This window comes from Bufo bufo, chromosome 11, assembly GCF_905171765.1.
Source record: "Bufo bufo chromosome 11, aBufBuf1.1, whole genome shotgun sequence".
Classification (NCBI taxonomy): Eukaryota; Metazoa; Chordata; class Amphibia; order Anura; family Bufonidae; genus Bufo; species Bufo bufo.
The window spans coordinates 38,293,931-38,313,965 of NC_053399.1; the positions used below are offsets into that span (position 1 = coordinate 38,293,931).

Genomic DNA, 20,035 nt, shown 5'->3' on the forward strand with positions numbered 1-20,035 from the left:
GCAAGAAATGGAAAGGAATAATAAACACACAAAGTGCATCACACAAAGGAGAACTGTATCTACGTGGTCAATTAAAGTTATAACTTCTACTGAAATTGTAATGTATATCTTGGGAAACTTACCTCTTTCAAGCATTACAACTGTAAAGTATCTCCACCAAAATTAACAATACTTACATTTTAATATCTAGAAGAGCCAAGGGATGATCCAAAATATTATATGAAAGGATTATATAAATCCCAGGAGTTATAAAAATATGCTATTTGTATAAAAGCTATATCTTCAGGCTAGCAATGGTGATACAGATCAATCAAAAATAGTTCATAATGATGTGTAGTTTTATTTGCACTTTGTTAGTATTAGAAGAAACAGAAGGGAATAGGAAAGGATAGGGTAAAACAGAAATCGCGGCAAAGAGAGAAAGTTTAGAACTAGAAAAATCTTACCTTATGATCTTCAGATTCATCAGTGCTGTAAATGGACACCCCCTACATTGCTCATACCCTGACAGCCGCAAGGTGGCTGCAGTGTTATTTTAGAAATCCCTATCAAACATGCAAAGGTTCACTGTGCTACCACAGCTCTACAAAAACACAGCAGAGCCTTTACACTAAATGCTAGAACTGATTACCACGCCTTTGCAAATATACTCCATGTACACAGATTAAATACAAATAAACCTTAGGGAGAAGGTAAAGCACATACATGTATAGTTGTGTACTGTCAAAGTGGAAGATTCATAATACAGCTCAGATAAATGTAAACTTCTAAACTGCAATATTAGTGGAGTTAAATAAATTGTTTCTATACAATTATTAACACCCCACAGCGCAAAAAAAATTATAAAAAAAATGATTTAAGGGGGCACAAATGCTCAGAAAATGATCCATAACCAAGCCAGTTGCCGCTTTGCACATTTTTCAGAGGGGGTATCCGAAAAATAGTAAAAAAAATGGGAGCTCATACTTACATTCTTATTCCATGTTACTTTCCAAGCTGAGTTTCATCTTGCATTAGTCACCATATGATCTCTATCATAATGGTGGGGGTCAATGAATAGATTAGCTTTATAGGGAATTTACAAATCTTCCATGCATCTTAACTGTGGCACATGTGGAAACCACTGATCTATTTTGATTCACTAAAAGCATGTAGAAAGCCTTTTACTCATTTAGCTCTTGAAAATATTACGTGTGATGTTGTTAAAGGTTGTATATGGTGGTGAGATGGCTATAAATATTTCAAATCTCTTAGCTTTCATTCGATGATAAAAGCTTAGTCAGTTTTCTTTGTTGCTGTGACAATAACAGCGAGTTACAATGGTTAATGCCAATCACTATTTAGGAAAGATACAAAATGCTGAATTTCAATATCTACATTTACCTTCTCTCACATATTAGGCATGATGCTTGTGTTAAAGCTATGTGGTTCTTGAATCTGCAAGGAGCACGTTTTTTCTTTTTTTATCAGAAAGGAAGAAACAAAATCAAACATTACCTTGTGTGTATCTCTGAATTTACTGATCTCGCGGGATATCAGGTCTCGCTTATCTTCTTCCATTTCTATTGCATTTATGTCTTCCTGCTATAAATTGATAAACACAACTTGAGTATTGAAGACATCTGTTTCAAAGGGGTGATAGCAATTACTGTAAAATGCCATTTTGCACAAGCTGAGGATTGGTGTAATTATCCTAACTGCCCAATGTACAAGCGCCAGCGATCACCTGATTCCTCTGGCGACAGCTTATCTCCCTTGCGAACCAAAGTATCAAGCAAGTGTCATACCCATTAAGTGGGTTCGGACAGCATTAGTCTAAGGCCTCTTGCACACAAAACTATTCATTCCGTGTCGGTTCAGTTTTCTTTTGAGGACCGTTTCAATGGGTCCGAAGGGGGGAGGCGGGGGGGGGGGCGGGGGAAGTACTCTGTGTGCATTTAGTTTCTGTATATCCATTCCGCTAAAATTTAGAATTTGTCCTATTGTCCGCGTAACGGACAAGAACAGGACTGTTCTATTAGAGGCCAGCTGTTCCGTTCTGCAAAATACGGAATGCACACGGACGTCATCCGTATTTTTTGCGGATCCGTCGTGTGGAAGAGGTCTAAAGCTTATAATGTGGCAAGCACCCAAATCTCCACTGACAGATGATGTCGGGGAAGACAAGAATTGGGCAAAATTTATATTTTCGCCCGATCCTTTTGTTCTCCCAGTAGTATATGTGGAAGCCAGGAGAGATACCCGTCAGCCAAATGATCATTTGGCTAACAGTTATTGAATGTGTATGGGTAGCTTAATTTGTGCAGTCAGGTTGAATAAGCCATCATCTACACACAATGGAATACTTACTGACAATTCTTCCTTTTTATCTTTCCTTTTCTTTTTAGGATGTGAGTCAGAGTCCAAAGATGGTGCATTCAGCTCACTAGAATACTCTTTTATTAGAAGCTCAATTGAAGTTTTAAAAATGCTATCCCTTCTTTTTGTTTCTTCATCAAGGTCATCATCTTCCTCAGCAGCGCTCTCAGGACGGGCATTCTGGAACGTAATTTATAATATGCTTGTTTTATTTATTTTTTTAATAAAAAAAACAAACAAGACTTGTTTGTTCCCAAACAGTTAGAGACTTCTAGAAAGAAAACGCTCTATGTGCTACTCACCCCATTAGAAGCCCTCCTGCTGGCTTTCCATTCATCCAGTTGAGCTTTAGTCTTAGCGTCTACTTTTACAAGTAGTTTCTTTTCTCCAATTTGTAGATCATGAAGTAACCGCAATGCTCGCAGAGTAGATTCTGGCTCTTTATACTCACAAAATCCAAAAGCTATATAGGAAGGAAGATGAGAGAGAAAAGGTCTTACAAAAAGATACAACAAACATCTCAGAAGCTGAAGGGTGAACACCTGTTATTAATAAAACTCAATAGACCACAATTACTAGACCTTGTCCTAAAATGACCCAAAACTTGGCAGTTTTCTGGTGAATAATGTTGGATTTAGACCTATTTATGAAGCAAATGTGGTAAAATAAAAATCCACTGTGCGTGTTTTAGCTCGGCAATGGAGCATTGCTTACTGAAAAAAGTGTGCCTTAGGGCTCAAACACAACCGTATGTATTTTGCGGTCCGCAAAATATAGTGCATTCCGTATTTTACGGAACAGCTGGCCCCTAATAGAACAGTACTATCCTTGTCCGTAATGTGGACAACAAGACATGTTCTATTTTTTTTTTTGCGGAACGGAAATGCGGACATACAGAAACGGAATGCACATGGAGTAACTTCAGTTTTTTTTGTGGACCCATTGAAATGAATGGTTCCACATACAGTCCGCAAAAAAATGGACACGGAAAGAAAATATGTTTGTTTGCATGAGCCCTTAAGATGAGACATTGTGCACTAACACAGTGCCAAAATTATGGCGCAAAGTCAGTCAACCAATAGAGACAAGTGTCTAGCTATGCACCAATTTTACTTTACAAGGTGGCATATTTTTAGTCTGACTGTAACTTTATGTCGTCAATGTCTTCAGCAGGATTAGTAATCCGGCTGAAAGTTTAGAAATAGTCAGGCTACGAACTGTCAACGGTTATTCTAAGCTGAATGTACCTGCACTCGTCAGATCGCAGAAGATAAGCAGCTTAAGGCTGGGCAAGTACCAGCTTGGGAGACTGGTTACGAACTAAAGCTACTATAATAAAGTTGTGTGCATACATCTTAATATACATTCCTTTCCATCAAGTTTTTCACTGGGCAGAGATCAATGATTTTTGGTGGAAGTAAATGTGTATATAATAGGTGATTTGGCATACAGAAAACTCAAGGCTCCTTTACTTAGGCCTGATAATCAACCCTTGTAAAAAGGTGCCGCTAATAACCAAATGAACAAGTAAAAGCTCTTATCGGCTGAAAGCACCGTTGATGTGGACATCTAAAATCATAATTTCTGGGCAGCAGATTGCCCTATTTACACAGCACATTCTGCTACCCAGAAAATCTGTAGGAGGAATCTCAGCGTCAAATGCTCGTCCCATACTGCAGAGGTGCCAGCTAATGCAAATGCAGATCTCACCATATGTCGAGAAGGCAATTATCGGGAACAAAATGAGCAAAATGCAAGTCTGCAAATGCACTGTAGAGTAAAAAAAACTGTTATACATTTGTAATAAATAAACAATTGAAAAAATTCAGATATGGGTACTTTCACACTAGCGTTTTTCTTTTCCGGCACAGAGTTTCATCCTAGGGGCTCAATACCGGAAAAGAACTGATCAGTTTTATTTCCATGCATTCTTAATGGAGAGCAATCCATTTAAGACGGAGACAATGCCGCAGCATGCTGTGGGTTTCATCTCAGTCCAAAATTCCGGAACACTTGACGGAATGCCGGATGCGGCATTAATTTACATTTAAATGTATTAGTGCCACATCCGGCATTAAAAATACAGCAATGCCGGATCCGCCCCTCCTGTACGCGCAGACCTTTAAAAATGTGGGGAAAAAATAGAAACTGATCCGTTTGTCCGTACGACAAGCGGACAGACGGATCAGTTCTTGCAATGCATTTGTGAGACTGATCCAGATCCGTCTACAAATGCTGTCCGTTTGCATGCAGATTGCCGGATCCGGCAGGCAGTTCCGGCGACTGAACTGCTTGCCAGATCACTCTGCCGCAAGTGTGAAAGTAGCCTTAATCATATCTCCAGTGAAGCAGCAGCACTCCAATATCTTGAAGAAACTGTCACTTATTCACCCAAAGAACAGTAACGTTTCAGTCCCTAGATGGAACCATTTTTAAAAAGCTTCCACAGAGGATACTAGAGTGCCGATTCTTTACTGAGAATACTATACAATGCGTGATGCTTTGCTTGGTATGCTGTGTGGAGGCCACAGCGTTCACCATAGAGCCACGACCTCTTCAAACATTTGATCAGTGGTGGTGGTGGTCAGACCCCCAAAAATTGGATACTGATGACCTCCTAGGTCATCAATATTTTACTCCCAGGAAACCCCTTTAAGGGCCAGGTACAATGTATTTTTCACCCCATAAGATGCACTTTTTTCCCTCCAAAGTGGGGGAAAAATGTCACTGCGTTTTATGTGGTGAATACTAATGACCGCTTCCATTATGGAATCGCTTATTAGTACCGGAGGACCGGGAAGCGGTGAATGCAGCGCTCCCCGGGTTCTGTACTCACCGCTCCCTGGTCCTCTGCCGTGCTGTGGCTGCGCACAGCGCGAGGGCGCTCTATGACCTCAAGCTGTGCACGTTGAGTCAAAGCACAGCTGCAGCAGGAAGAAGAGTGCTGGAGGTGAGGAGCGGCGGCAGCGTCTGGAGCAGGAGAGGTAAGTAAATCTAAGGCTGGGGGCTGCTCTGAGGTCTGTATTTATATTGGGGCTCTTATCTGATGTCTGATTGGGGGTCATTCACATTGGGGTCTGAGCTGAGGTATGACTGAGGGTTTATTAACATTGGGGGTCTGATGGGGGCTGTGAGCTGAGGTCTGATCTGCAGTCTAATGAAAAATATTTTTTTTCCTTATTGTCCTACTCTAAAACCTAGGTGCGTCTTAATGGTTTCGGGTCTTGCAGAGTAATATTTCCCCTATGTGAGAAAAGGAACCAACCGGATCTCTACTATCCCCTCTCCTGCTTTCCCTCCCGTCCCTCTGACTCCCCCTTACCCCAGTTGTTTTCTATGGTTTTGTTCATTTATGGCTTGACCTTTTTTTTGTTATCACACTACACAGGTATGTTTCTCCATAATGCCATGCCTTTTATGTGGACTATCCATTGTCTTAATGGGAATTGCAACTATGACAAAATTACATCTTTTGTATTGGTTATAATCCTTACGCAGTGGCATGACAGTACTTCGATGTGAGAATATGTAGTTTGTCATTATGCTCTTGATGTCTTTAATAAAAAAATGTTGACACTAAAACCTAGGTGCATCTTATGGGCCGGTGCATCTTAAAGGACAAAAATACTAGATTTTTTTTCCCGGCTGACATGGCTGCACAAGGCCTTGTTTAATATGAGGGAAATCATATATTTTTGTGGATGCCTTTGGGTTGTGCATGAAGTAGTGCGTAATATACACAATTTTTATAGCACTATTGTAGGGGGGGGGGGGGGGAATTTTGGCACTATTTTATACTGTAAGGCTCCATTCACACGTCCGCAAAATGGGTCCGCATCCGTTCTGCAAAATGTGGACCCATTCATTCTCTATGGGGACGGAATGGATGCGAACAGCACACAGTGTGCGTGGCCCCGATCTTTGGGTAGGCAGCTCCGCAAAAAGATAGAGCATGTCCTATTCTTGTCCGCAGCTTGTGGACAAGAATAGGCATTTCTATGGGGTTGCCGGGCTGGTGTGTTGCGGGTCCGCAACACACCACGGACGTGTGAATGCAGCCTTAATCTTATTGAATGTTGTAGGTTTTTTTCCCATAATGTGTTTACTTCTTACAGACCAAATTTTTTTGTTACCCCATCAAGGGATTACTATGACATCTTTTACATTTATAATGCACTAACATATTCCTGTACATTATGCTGTCTCTCTCAGAAAGCCTGCTCAAGGGCAACTTAGGAACTCCCCATACTGCACCTTTTGCAGATTGAATTTAGTGTGGATTATATGCCACATTGCTGCCAGACGGTATATAACTCTGTTTTTAATGTGGGAGGCTGCACTGTTGTTGATACAGCCATGGTTTACGGCATCAGCCTCCACTTGAAAAAAAAAAAAAAAAAAAAATAGATGGATGGATTTCAAGAGGCCACACAGCGTTTTTTTGCCACAGAATCCACACCAAATTGTGTCTGCAAAAGAGGCAGTCCAAACGGCCCCTTCAAGTTCCCAAAGTGCAGGCTAAGTGTATTGACAGCCCTGGTGTCTTTTGTGGGTTTCCAGGACTTAATGCAGGCCCGCCCCTAATCTCTGATAAGTTCACTGGGAAACTTGGTGACCTGATCAAAGGAGGGAGTCCCCGTTTGATAATGCTGCGGGCACAGACTGAATCAAAAGTGCTAAACAGACAGGACTGAAATTCCTCCAAATCCGATAGTACAGCAGGAGGTGCGATTTCAAAAGACGTCACTGCAAACTGAGGATCCTGTCGGCTGTCGAGACAATGGGAGGTCATTAACGGGTTTAGAGCAATGTCACAAACAAGAATATACAGGAAAAGCTGTAATAAATTGTAATAAATTAGTCTAAGTGAAATAGATAAAAGATTTACATACCACACTTACCTTGCAGCTTCCCAGACGCCCCTTGAACTCTTTTCCAGCTCAATACCAAACCACATTTCTATAGAGAGAAAAAAATATATAAAGCTATAGAAAACTGTACATACATCCCAGGGCAGAACACCAAAATTTGTTTTCAAAATGTAACTAAAACTGACACAGAGTTGTAACACGTGGATATATAACTGGAAAAAAAACGATATATACTCACAGCCAAGAGCTGCCTAATAAGCATGTCTGATGCTTTTTCGGAAATATTTCCTACAAAAACGGTGGTTGTAGGGCCGCTGTTTTCGTCATTTTCCTTATTTTTCATACCCATTAAGTCTTTGCGAGGACCCATGTGCTTTCCGACCATAGGTACAGTTGGCAACAAAACCTTGTGATTGAAAAGAGACAAAAAAAAAAAAAGAAGATTAAAACGTCAACTTTGGAATAAGAATTGAAGAGGTTGTGCCAAGATTTGAAGTTATCCCGTACCCATAGGATAGGGGATAAACTATACGATCAATGGGGGTCTGAACGGGGGCCCTGTTCCCAGAAACTTATGGCATTGCAGTTCGAGCATGCACCCTGCCACTCCATTCACTTTCTACGGTATTGCCAGAAGGACCTATACTCAGCCATCTTCGGCAGTCCTATAGAGAAAGAACGAGTGCACCCTGCCGCTCCATCAGATGGGGGAAACGGGACCCCCTTTATCAGAATCAGAGGGTCTTAGCAATTGGACCCCCACCGATCATTCAATTATCCCCCATCTTATGGATAGGTGATAACTTCAGAACTTGGCATAACCCTTTTAACAAATGTTGTAGATCTCACACCAATTATATTTTTCACACTTTTTTACTGTAAGCCATTTCTATATGAAGCATATGCTGACATAATAATGCAGTGTATATAACACTGTCAGTGGAATAACATGGGAACCAACTGCTATATGAGCGCTCAGCTGACAAACTTGTAACTTCTCATGTGTACAGCCAGCTTCAGTCTGCAATTAGGTTTAGTGTTAAATATCTGTGAATGCATAGACAACATGGGAGTCTTTAGATCATTGCTATACCCACAATTCAAGAGTGCAATGCAAACTTACAGTTGGTCCTGGGGCCATTAATCCCATCGGTACAGGAATCATTGGAGTACCTGCAACATAAATTCCATGAAATTAATTTGTTGAAGTTATGTTATAGTAAAAATAAGCAAGATAATAGTGTTACCAAAGAAATTGATTACTACAAGAATTAGTTCTGGTATGAACGTAGACTTTAAAAAAAATAAAAAATAAAATACAAGTAAATTCATTTTAAATAAACATGAATACATTTGAGAAAGCAGTTTATTTTCAGGACAATCAAAATCCACCATAGAAAGTGATTGCACCAGCGTTGTTGGATATTTGGAGGTACATTTTGACAGCTTTGTGCTATGATCTAACTGGGTACTGGCAGTATACTATCCCTTTAGGTATGTGAGCTGGAGTACAGTTAAAGGCATATGCCTTATGCATATCTGTGGGAGTTTATTATTATTTTTTTACTACTGCATTGTATACATTGAGCTAAAAATCATTTTTAAATTGGTCTTTATTACAAATATGGAGCTCTTTTTTCTGTACAGAGCAGAGATGCTCTAATAGGGGGATCTGAATTTTCTGTCTGCTCCATCAGCCAGCTCACCTGACGGACTCAGTCTCTGACCTTATAAACACTCATTATAGCTCAGTTCTCATCTTACTGACAGGGCTCCAGATGGCAACCAAAACGGTCGCCAATGCGACTTAGAATTTACAAATGGCGACAAGACTTTTTAGGCAGAGCTGCGGCACTGGGGCAGAGAACTATCAGCTTCTGTGCCCGCCGCTGTATTCAATGGCAGAGCTGCAGCGGCGGGCACAGGAGCTGATAGTTCTCTGCCCCAGCGCCGCAGCTCTGCCGTTGAATACAGCGGCGGGCACAGGAGATGATCGTTCTCTGCCCCGCCGCCGATGTTCTTCTCAGCAGCGCAGTGGAGAAGGAGTCTCTCTCTCCCTCCCCCCTGTGCTGCTGCTGCCAATAAGAAGAGGGGCTGTGGCCACTGCGCCACCAATGAAGACAACTGACCTGTTAATACAAATACAGGAGGCGGGTGCCGGAATCAAATAGCCGACACTCGACCTCTATGACAGGGAGCTGCGATCCGCTGCAGCTGAGTTAACCCTTCAGGTGCGGTACCTGAGGGGTTAACTGCAGCAGATCGCCGCTCCCCGTCATAGAGGTCGGGTGCCGGCTATGTGATTCCGGCACCCGCCTCCTTTATTTGTATTAACAGGTCAGTTATCTTCATTGGTGCGATTTTTGCACAGCCCCATTAACTTCTATGGGGCTTGCGTTGCATGAAAAACGCACAACATAGAGTATGCTGCGATTTTCACGCAAAGCACAAGTAAAAATGCGTGAAAATCACCGCTCATGTGCACAGCCCCATAGAAGTGAATGGGTCCGGATTCAGTGCGGGTGCAATGCGTTCACCTCACGCATTGCACCCGCGCAGAAATCTCACCCGTGTGAAAGGGGCCTAAGGGTGAATAGGACAAGGGTTCCAGCCCATAAGGGGGCTAATAGTAGGGAAAAAAAACCACTAAGACTACTTTCACACTTGCGGCAGTGTGATCCGGCAAGCAGTTCCGTAGTCGGAACTGCCTGCCGGATCCGCCGAACTGGATGTGACTGAAAGCATTTGCGAGACGCATCCGGATGCGGATCCATCTCACAAATGCATTGCAAGGACGGATCAGTCTCTCCGCTTGTCATGCGGACAGACGGATCCGTCTTGTATCTTTTTACAATTTTTTTTACCGGTCTGCGCATTCGCAGACCGGAAGGACGGATCCGGTATTTTGAATGGCACTAATACATTCCTATGGGGAAAAATGCCTTCAGGCAAGTCTTCTGTTTTTTACGCCGGAGATAGCATGCTACGGTTTTATCTTTTGCCTGATCAGTCAAAATGACTGAACTGAAGACATCCTGAACGGATTACTCTCTATTCAGAATGCATGGGGATATGCCTGATCAGTTCTTTTCCGGTATAGAGCCCCTGTGACGGAACTCTATGCCGGAAATGAAAAACGCTAGTGTGAAAGTACCCTAAAATATTAAGTTTAAATCCCCCCTTTCCCAATTTTACATATAAAATATATAAACAATAATAAACATATTACATAGCGCTGCGACCGAAAAGTCCAAACTATTAAATTATTTAAAAATATCTCCTATGCGGTGAGCACCGTAACAGACATAAATAAAAACCATGCGATTCGCCATTTTTTGTCACCTTGTCACCCCAAAAAATAGGATAGGACTGTTCTATTATTGGACGAACGTTTCATAAAATGCAAAATGCACGCAGCTTTTTTGGTGATTTTTTTTTTTTTTTTGCGTGGTATTGAGTATCGCAATACTTTTTTATGGTGACGAAAGCGAATCAAAATTTTGGTATTGAAACAACCCTACGCCGATCTGATCGGTGTAGCGTTGTCACGATACCAAAATTTTGATTCGGTTTCGATTTGGCGACTAAAAATTGAATCTGGCTCCTAAATTTTTCAGTTCAGGAGCCAATGGCTACTAGGTATTTTTTTTTAGTCTGGAGCCCTGTACTGATATGAATGTGGCTTAAATAAGTGTTTATGACCTCTTAGTACTTTAGAGATAAGGTTTATTAGTACCATTGACACAGATAGAAAAAGTTAAACCTTTGTGACAGAAAGATCAATATTTTTAATAAAGACCAGTTGAAAAAAACGATTTTTAGCCCAAAGTGAATAAATGCAATCATTAAAATAAAATTGCCTCCGAAGGTGGACATAGCCTTTAACTATTAGCATTGTCTTTGTGCACGCTTGCTAGCACTTTCTTTTAGGGCTCATGCACACAAACGTATTTTCTTTCCGTGTCCGTCCCAGTTTTTTGCGGACCGTATGCGGAACCATTCATTTCAAAGGGTCCGCAAAAAAAAAAATGGAAGTTACTCCGTATGATTCCATTTACGTTCCGCAAAAGAATAGAACATGTCCTATTATTGTCCGCATTACGGACAAGGATAGGACTGTTCTTTTAGGGGCCAGCTGTTCCGTTCAACAAAATACGGAATGCTCACGAATGTCAGCCTTATTTTTTGTGGACCGCAAAATACATACGGTCGTGTGCATGAGGGCTTACTGTTTGAGAAATTTAAAGGTGTTTTCCGGAAGTACAATACTGATGTCCTATCCTTGGGCCTCTAAGAAGAGTGCTGTGGCCTCTTCCTAGGTCAGTGACGTCACGTTCATTAGTCACATTTTTTTGGCGGGGAAAACTTGATTCATTTTATGCTGCCACAAATTACTCCACACCCATTGCTACTTACCTGGAGGGGGAGGAAACCCAGGAAACTGTGGGGGAGGAATGCCTGGAGGGAGAGTTGGAATCCCCATAGGTGGACGGTTAAGATGCGGTGGGTAAGACATGTTTACAGTATCAACCTGTTGAACAAAAAAAAAAGTTAGCGATATTAAAGTGAATAGACTAGCATTAACTGTCTAGCTATTCATGTCTCAATTCAGCAAGTGGCATTTATCATGCAGATACAAGGCACTTATTGATGTTTTGTGATTGTCCATATTGCCTCCTTTGCTGGCTTGATTCATTTTCCATTGCATTAGACACTGCTTGTTTCCATGGTAACGGCCACCCTGCAATCCATCAGTGGTGGTTGTGCTTGCAGACTATTGGCTGGCCTCTCTGGTGGCCGGTACCGTGGGAGTGCGAATAGGATGGCGCTTTTTTCTACAGTGTGCAAACTGGGCCACCGTGGTCATAGCCATGGAAACGAAAAGTGTATAATGTGATAGAAAGTTAATCAAGCCGGCAAAGGAAGCAATATGGACAATCACAATACATTAGTAAGTGCCTTGTATTAACTTTCTCTACATGATAAACGCTATTTGCTGAAGTGAGACAACAACCCCTTTAAGACTAAGTTCTCAGTCCCAGCAGAGGAGCAGAATGCCGGAGTTACCGTATCTAGTACAGACGGACACCGCCTAATCCCCATTCACTATAACAGGACCAGTCAGGTTTACGGCTTTCTGCCCGAAAAATAACTGCATATGCATACTGTACATATTCTAACACCAAGTAGAAGCTATTTTGGTAGTGTGCATACCTAACAAGTGTGTTTAATTTTTTTTTCTTCAAAAGGCACAATAAAATATATTTTAAGAAAAATAGATTTTTTTTTATTGTGAGGTTTTTCCATTTTAACGATTATTTCATTTTTATTAATTTTTTTAAATAATCCAATTAAGGGTACTTTCACACTAGCGTTATTCTTTTCCGGTATTGAAATCCGGTAAAAAGTTTCAATACCAGAAAAAAAAACACTTCCGTTTTGTCCCAATGCATTCAGGATGTCTTCCGTTCCTTTCTACATCGGATCACTGCAACCCAAAGGGAGAAAATTTCATTTGATCATGGTACGGTCACAGACTGTGGCAATCAGTTACAGTTCATTCGCAGAGTAGGGGCACGCAGCTCCCCCTAAAATGAATGAAAGACAGTGGATGGTCCTTAAGGGAAATTCGATTTTATATCCCCCCCCCCTCCAACCTGTGAAGGGAACCATACTTGCCTTCTCCACGTCTCTTGTCCCGGCTCCTTGTGTGCACTGCTTTCTTCACCGTGTTTCAGTCCTTGTATGTAAACTTAGGACATGGACAGTGTCCTGCAGTCATGTGCTGTCTGGAGGGACACGTAACCCCTGCAGCCAGTCACTGGCTGCAGCAGCACACGGGACACCAACCATGCAGGAAATTTACATGCGGGGACAAAGCATGGTGAAGACAAAAGGTGGACCCATAGAGCAGGGGCAAAGCCGCTAGAAGCAGGTAAGTACGATTACCTTCAGAGGTCCGTCCGGTGAGGAGATTTTTTAATAAAAAGCAACCTTGGAATGCCCCTTGAAGATGTGACAGTGTGCATCAAAGTCGTCCAAAACTCTCTCCCTCCCTCTGTGCCGCTGCCACCAATGAGAAGAGACGGGAGGAGGCGGGGCTGTGGCCACTGCGCCATTAATGATGTTAACTCGCCCATTAATTCAAATACAGGAGGCGGGTGCTGGCTGCAGAATCACATAGCCGGCAGCCGACCTCTGTGACAGGTAGCTGCGGTCAGCGGCAGTTAACTCCTCAACTGCCGCGGATGGCAGCTACCTGTCAGAGGTCGGGTGCCGGCTATGTGATTCTGCAGCCAGCACCCGCCTCCTGTATTTGAATTAATGGGCGAGTTAACATCATTGGTGGCGCGGTGTGCCCCCCCCCCCCTTACACCCTGTATTAAAAATATTGGTGGCGCAGTGCACCCCCCTCCAAGTATTAAAGTCATTAAAGTCAGAGTCCCCTCCATCTCAGTGGCAGTTCCCATCGGAGCCCCAGCAGTGTAATCCTGGGGCTCCAATCGGTGACCATGGCAGCCATGACGCTACTGAAGCCCTGACTGCCATGGTAAGCTCCCTGCTGCTGTGTGCACTATGCACAGGGCAGCAGGGAGAGTGTGAAGTCCTATTCACCCTAATAGAGCTCTATTCACCCCAATAGGCATGCCAAAGGGTGAGAAGACGGAGCCTCTAGGTGAGGCAGCAACGCCCCAGTAGCACCTAGAGGCTCATTAGTAGGTTATAAAAGTCTTTATTTTGAGGGAACGTCGGCAGGCAGTTAAAAAAATAAAATCACAGTTATGTACTGCTGACATTAGCGCATCGCTAATGTCAGCCAGATACATAACAATTTTTCTGATGACAGAAACCCTTTAAGTATAAATCGCCCCCTTTCCCAATTTTACTTATAAAATATATAAAACATATTACTTATCGCCACGTGCGAAAAGTCCAAACTATTAAAATATTAAATATCTCCTATGCGGTCGTAAAATAAAAAAAATAGGATAGGACTGTTCTATTATGGGCTGGACGTTCCATAAAATGCGGAATGGTGTTTTTTGGCTATTTTTTTGCGTGGTATCGAGCATCGCAATCCTTTTTTATGGTATCGAAACCGAATCAAAGTTTTGATATCGTGACACCCCTAATATGTAGTGCTGGCTTATTACTGTGACCTGCGTCTCATCTTCTCCAAGTCTTTTTTTTATTTTTTTATTATAATTATATATATTGTCTCCTAAATTTTTCAGTTTAGTTTTTTTAGTCTGGAGCACTGCAGTCTGTTAATGGAACACAAGAAAAAAATCTGCACTTTTTTCACTTGCGCGGCTCTCCCCATTAATTTCTATTGGAGTTCCCAAAATATCCAAAATGTGCTCTGCTATTTTGTAAAGTCCCACAGAAGTAAATGGAGTGCATACGCACGCACCTATCTGTTCTTGGCATTGTAAGACGGGGTCCCAATCTCTAGATAGCTGTGTCTCACCTCTGGGACCTGCTCCTATCTTTTACATCATATAATGCAGATGGGACAACACCTTCAAATAAAATATTGTGCCACAGTCCAGGTGCAAGCTACAGCCGTAAGCAAACCACGAGGCCACAGGGATGCAGCTATAATGACAAGGCAGGCAGTCAGGAGACTACTGCATTTATTGGACTATAAGATTCACTTTTCCCCAAAAAAAGCAAGGGAGGAAACAGCAGTGTGTCTTCGACTACATTCACACGACCGTATATGTGTTTTGCGGTCCGCAAATTGCGGATCCACAAAAAAAAAAAAAAAAAAAACGGATGAATGGCATCCGTTTTTTTTGCAGACCCATTAACAATGCCTATCTTTGTCTGCAAAACGGACAAGAATAGGACATGTTCTATTTTTGGGGGGGGGGGGGCGGGCTACGGAACGGACATACGGATGCGGATTGCACACGGTGCGCTGTCCGCATTTTTTCCGGACCCTCTGAAATGAATGGGTCTGCATCCTATCCGCAAAACAAAAAAAAAAAACAACACGGAACGGACACGAAAACAAAATACGTTCGTGTTAATGTAGTGTGAATGCTAATGACCACTTCTATAATAAAAGTGGTCATATGTAGGTAGAAGGGTGCAAGGAGCAGAGAGGAAAGTGCTGCACTGGCTGTACTCGCATCTCCCTAGTCATCTTCATGGACCGGCTCTGCACTGTTTCCTGACTACATATAGGCATGCACTATGACCTGACGCTGTGTGACATCGCAGTGCAGGGCCCGGAAAAGGACCAAGGAGCAGCGAGTACAGGAGAAGTAAGTTTATTTTTTTCTCTTTATCTAATGTAGCATGGGAGTCTGATCTGAGGAGGAATGGGGGTCCGATAGAGAGGTCTGATGGGGGTCTCATGGAGCTAGGGTGGGGGGGAATCTGATGTCTCATGAACACGACAGCATCCGTATTTGGGTCTGCGAACCACAGATCCACAAAATACAGATACTGAAGGAGCATGCCACTTTTTTGCAGGCCCAACGGTAGAAACGCCTATTCTTGACCGTAAAACGGAGAATAGGACATACTATATAATTTGCAGGATGGAAACATGGATGCGAACAGCTCACTGATGACAAAGTGTGCTGTCCATTTTTGTGTTCTCATAGAAATGAAAAAAAAAAAAAAAAGCTGTTCAAATGTGAACCGAAAATATGCTCGTATGCCTTACTGACAAGAATCTGCTTTAAATTTCCCACCATAAGGGCTCATGCACACAAATGTGTTTTTCCCCCCCCCCGTGTCCATTCTGGGGTTTTTTGTTGCTGAAATTACATGTCCGTATGTCCACACAGCCGTTCCACCAAAAAATAGAACATGTCCCAAACTATCTTTGCACCTCCTGAAGTACGATTTATGTGGAAAATGCAAACAGGGTTTTATTTTTTCAATATGTAATGAATGACCCGACAACCTTTTCTCCGGGGAAAAAAAACAAAAACAAAAAAAAACAACAACACTGTGGTGGTCAGTTCAGCTCCTAAAACCCTCAATGACCAGCTGGTAACACCATGGGAAGTAGCATCCAAACCCAAATGAATGGTCAACCATGTTAAATGCAGTACGCAGAGACCCCTGAAGAATAAGAACCTCCTATTAGCAGCCCTGCATTCTGGGCGAGGGTCGATTCAGAGAACAGTCATTTCTATCATGTGTTATCCAGATGAACGGACCCTAAAGGGGTTGTCCACTTTTTTTTTCTTCCCAAAATCTGTTTGGACACATCTGATCCAACACCGCCTCTCCTTCCCCATCCTCTCCCCAAGCTGAAGCAGTGACGTCCTGCCAAGCAGCAAGTCACTACTGGATCATTGCAGTCGGCACACAATCCTGTCCAACTATATATCCCGCACCATAAGATGCACCCCCTCCCAAAAGTGTGTCTTATGAAGAAAATATTAATGAGCGCTTCCATTAGGTACACAGTACTGTACACAATAAGAGTCGGGAGCAGTGAATACAGTGCACCTGGTCCCGGCTTTACTCACCGCTCTTCTGCCAGCATTTTGATTATGCTGTAACCTGACGTCGTACAGCATAAGCGCACACTATGACCGGATGCTGTGCAACGTCAAGTCACAATGCAGCACGGTGCAGGCAGACGACCAGGGAGTGCAGGAAGAGCACGCTGGATCTGAGAGTGACAGCGTCGTATGAAGCAGGAGAGTTCCTTTATTTTGGGCCTGATCTGAGATCCAATAAAAAATATTTTATTTCTTATCTTCCTCCTATTTAACATTATGGTTCAGGAAATAAGCAGCACAGCAGCATGAGGCCAAAATGTAAAATAGTATAAAAAAATTAAAAAAAAAGCTAGAAAACCTCATTTCAGGAAACTGTTTGGGTCTGAGAAAATATTGAATGCACTTAGGCTACTTTCACACTCACTTTTTGGCTTTCCGTTTGTGAGATCCGTCATGGGCTCTTACAAGCGGTCCAAAACTGATCATTCTTGCCCTAATGCATTCTGAATGGAAAAGGACCCGCTCAGAATGCATCAGTTTGCCTCCGTTCCGTCTCCATTCTGCTTTGGAGGCGGACACCAAAACGCTGCTTGCAGAGTTTTGGTGTCCGTCTGACGAAACTGAGCCTAACGGATCCGTCCGTGCAGATTCATGACGGATCCGCACCAAACGGGAGTGTGAAAGTAGCCTTACACGCATCTTCCCAGATACCTTATCTGAAACTGCTGCTCTGGCCTATGACCAGTCTGCAGCCACTGATATTTAGTTGTGGCTGCTGCTGTGATGTCTGTACACCACTGAGGCCAATGATTGGCTGCATGGTTATACGGAAGAGAGTAGAGGACAGATCCAAGGGGGCCCCAGGAAGTTTCCATAATAGAAAGCAAACAGTGCATGTCCTTATTCAGTCCAAGACTCGGACTCAAATGAATGGGTCCAGCAAAAAATGGACAGATACCCACATATGTCAGTCCTTTGTAGACATAAGTAGACATGACCATCCAAATCCGACCTATAGGTCCAAAGTAGGTGACCACCTTTTGAGACATACCTTCTAAGAGGGAATGTGGACAGATGTTGGCTGCCCATTTTGAGAATAACAATTAAAAGGGCCGTCAGTGCAGTGATGATCTGGTCCTCCAGCGGAGATCTGATAGCCACCAGTCTGGTTTCTTAAACACCCACCGTTTTAGAGCTACTGAAGATGGGGGAAATGGTGGCCGTTCTTACATTTCCTCTGCAGCCCTCCTGGTAAATGACATTTGGGGAAGGGTTGTACTCATGAGACATCCTCCATAATGGGGAATCCTAGTGACACGTTAGCCCCAATTCACTTGATATGGAATAACCATTGGAGCTAGGGGCCCCACTAATCACAAAGTGGTTTTGCAAATGTTTTTTACCAATGACCTATCCTCAGGATAGGTCATCAGTATCTGATTGGTGGGAGTAGCACCACTTCCTTCTCTCAGATCACCAAGCACAGCACCCTACCTTGTACAGCGGCTGTGCTTAGTATCGTGCTCAGTCCTATTCACTCCTATGGGACTGAGCTGCGTCTAGGCCATGTCACCAATGAACTTGACATTACACGGCTTACGGAAGCCTGCGAGAAGTCCGTGGCACTACTGCGGGTGCCGCTGCCTTCTCAAACAGCTGATGAGCGGGGGTCAAACCCTCCACCGATCAGATATTGGTGACCTATCCAGAGGATAAGGGTACTTTCACACTAGCGTTATTCTTTTCCGGCACTGAGTTCCGTCCTAGAGGCTCTATACCGGAAAAGAACTGATGAGTTTCATCCCCATGCATTCTGAATGGAGAGAAATCCGTTCAGGATGCATCAGGACGTCTTATGTTCAGTCACTGAAAAGCGTTTTGGACGGAGGAAATACTGCAGCACGCTGAGGTATTATCAGTCCAAAATTCCGGATACATTGAAATGCATTAGTGCCGGATTCGGCATTAAAAATATCTCAATGCTGGATCCGTCCTTCCGGTCTGAGCATGCAAAACGTGAAAAAAATAAAAATAAACTGATCAGTTCTTCCAATGCATTTGTAAGACGGATCCGCCTACAAATGCTGTCCGATTACATGCAGATTGCCGGATCCGGCAGGCAGTTCCAACGACGGATCTACCTGCCGGATCACTTTGCCCCAAGTGTGAAAGTAGCCTAAGTCATCAGCCAAAAAAACTACAGGAAACCCCCTTTAAAGTCAGTGGGTCCCGGGGAGATGTGTGGAGGTCACAGACAGCACATGTTGGTGTCTCACTGCCCTATCCAGTGAATAGGGGATGACTAGTAACCACAATACCCATTTAACCCTTCACACTAATATCATGGGGCAGATTTATATAACCCCATGCAAGAGAGCTGTGGCAGTTGCCTTTAGCAACCATTCACAGGAGCCTCAGGTTGGTTGCTATGGGTAACTGCCCCCATAGCTTGTTACACAGGAGCCCTGTGCACACCATGACCTCTACTTCCGGCCGAAGAAAGTACGTCCAGACCGGAGGGGAATGGGGGATTCCCGCCATGAGCCCCTGCACGGGGGCCGAGACCACAGGCCCGAGACTATGGCGGAACGTGGAGGGCGCCAGTGACCTGCCCGGTGTAACCATTCTACCACCTGACGACGAGATGAAGACGGCCCCCATCAGACTGGCCCCCCAACCACCGCACTGCAGCCTGTGCGCCCGTGTGAGGGCCGCCGTACTCACCCACCCCCGCTGGGTAGAGGACGTCTGGCTGGATGTGCCGCTCCTTCTCTTCCTGGAAGGTTAACGAAAGCTCGCCTTGTCCGGTGCGGCTTTGGCGCCCGAGCTCCGTCCGTGAACGTACACGAGAGAACGGAACACTCCACTACTAGGCCGCACTCACGCCGCAGAGCCGCTCGCTGGGCCCAGCATGCACCACGGCGATAGGGGCGGGGCCAGCGCGCTCAGTCAATCAGGAGGAGCGGCTGCTGACGTCACATCAGTAAGGTCGGTGGTGGGAAAGGCTGGCTGAGGGCTGGGGCTAGAATGGAGGGAGTGATAGGAGGTCCTCCCCCTGGAGTCAGTAATGGAGGGGCTGATAGGAGGTCCTCCCCCTGGAGTCAGTAATGGAGGGGGTGATAGGAGGTCCTCCCCCTGGAGTCAGTAATGGAGGGGGTGATAGGAGGTCCTCCCTCTGGAGTCAGTAAATGGAGGGGGTGATAGGGGGTCCTCCCCCTGGAGTCAGTAAATGGAGGGGGTGATAGGGGGTCCTCTCCCTGGAGTCAGTAATGGAGGGTCTGATAGTAGGTCCTCCCCCTGGAGTCAGTAAATGGAGGGGGTGATAGGAGGTCC

At 43.8% G+C, this 20,035-nt stretch overlaps 1 protein-coding gene across 5 annotated transcripts in view; it reads right to left on the reverse strand.

Annotated features, from left to right (window-relative positions):
• RBM25 (RNA binding motif protein 25) overlaps window positions 1–19,643 on the reverse strand; it is a 45,573-nt gene extending 25,930 nt beyond the window's left edge. For 2 of the 5 annotated variants that reach the window (XM_040411745.1, XM_040411743.1), the window contains exons 1-8: window positions 19,427–19,643; window positions 11,646–11,760; window positions 8,353–8,402; window positions 7,468–7,635; window positions 7,260–7,317; window positions 2,661–2,821; window positions 2,350–2,538; window positions 1,498–1,584 (exon numbers count right to left, since the gene is read on the reverse strand). In XM_040411745.1, coding sequence (XP_040267679.1) covers window positions 1,498–1,584; window positions 2,350–2,538; window positions 2,661–2,821; window positions 7,260–7,317; window positions 7,468–7,635; window positions 8,353–8,402; window positions 11,646–11,745 — 813 coding nt within the window. In that variant the 5' untranslated portion in view covers window positions 11,746–11,760; window positions 19,427–19,643. Of the gene's footprint in view, window positions 1–1,497; window positions 1,585–2,349; window positions 2,539–2,660; window positions 2,822–7,250; window positions 7,318–7,467; window positions 7,636–8,352; window positions 8,403–11,645; window positions 11,761–19,426 lie in introns of all 5 variants that reach the window. The other 3 variants (XM_040411744.1, XM_040411741.1, XM_040411742.1) reach the window with 2 other exon arrangements.
• Between the last annotated feature and the right edge of the window lie 392 nt (window positions 19,644–20,035).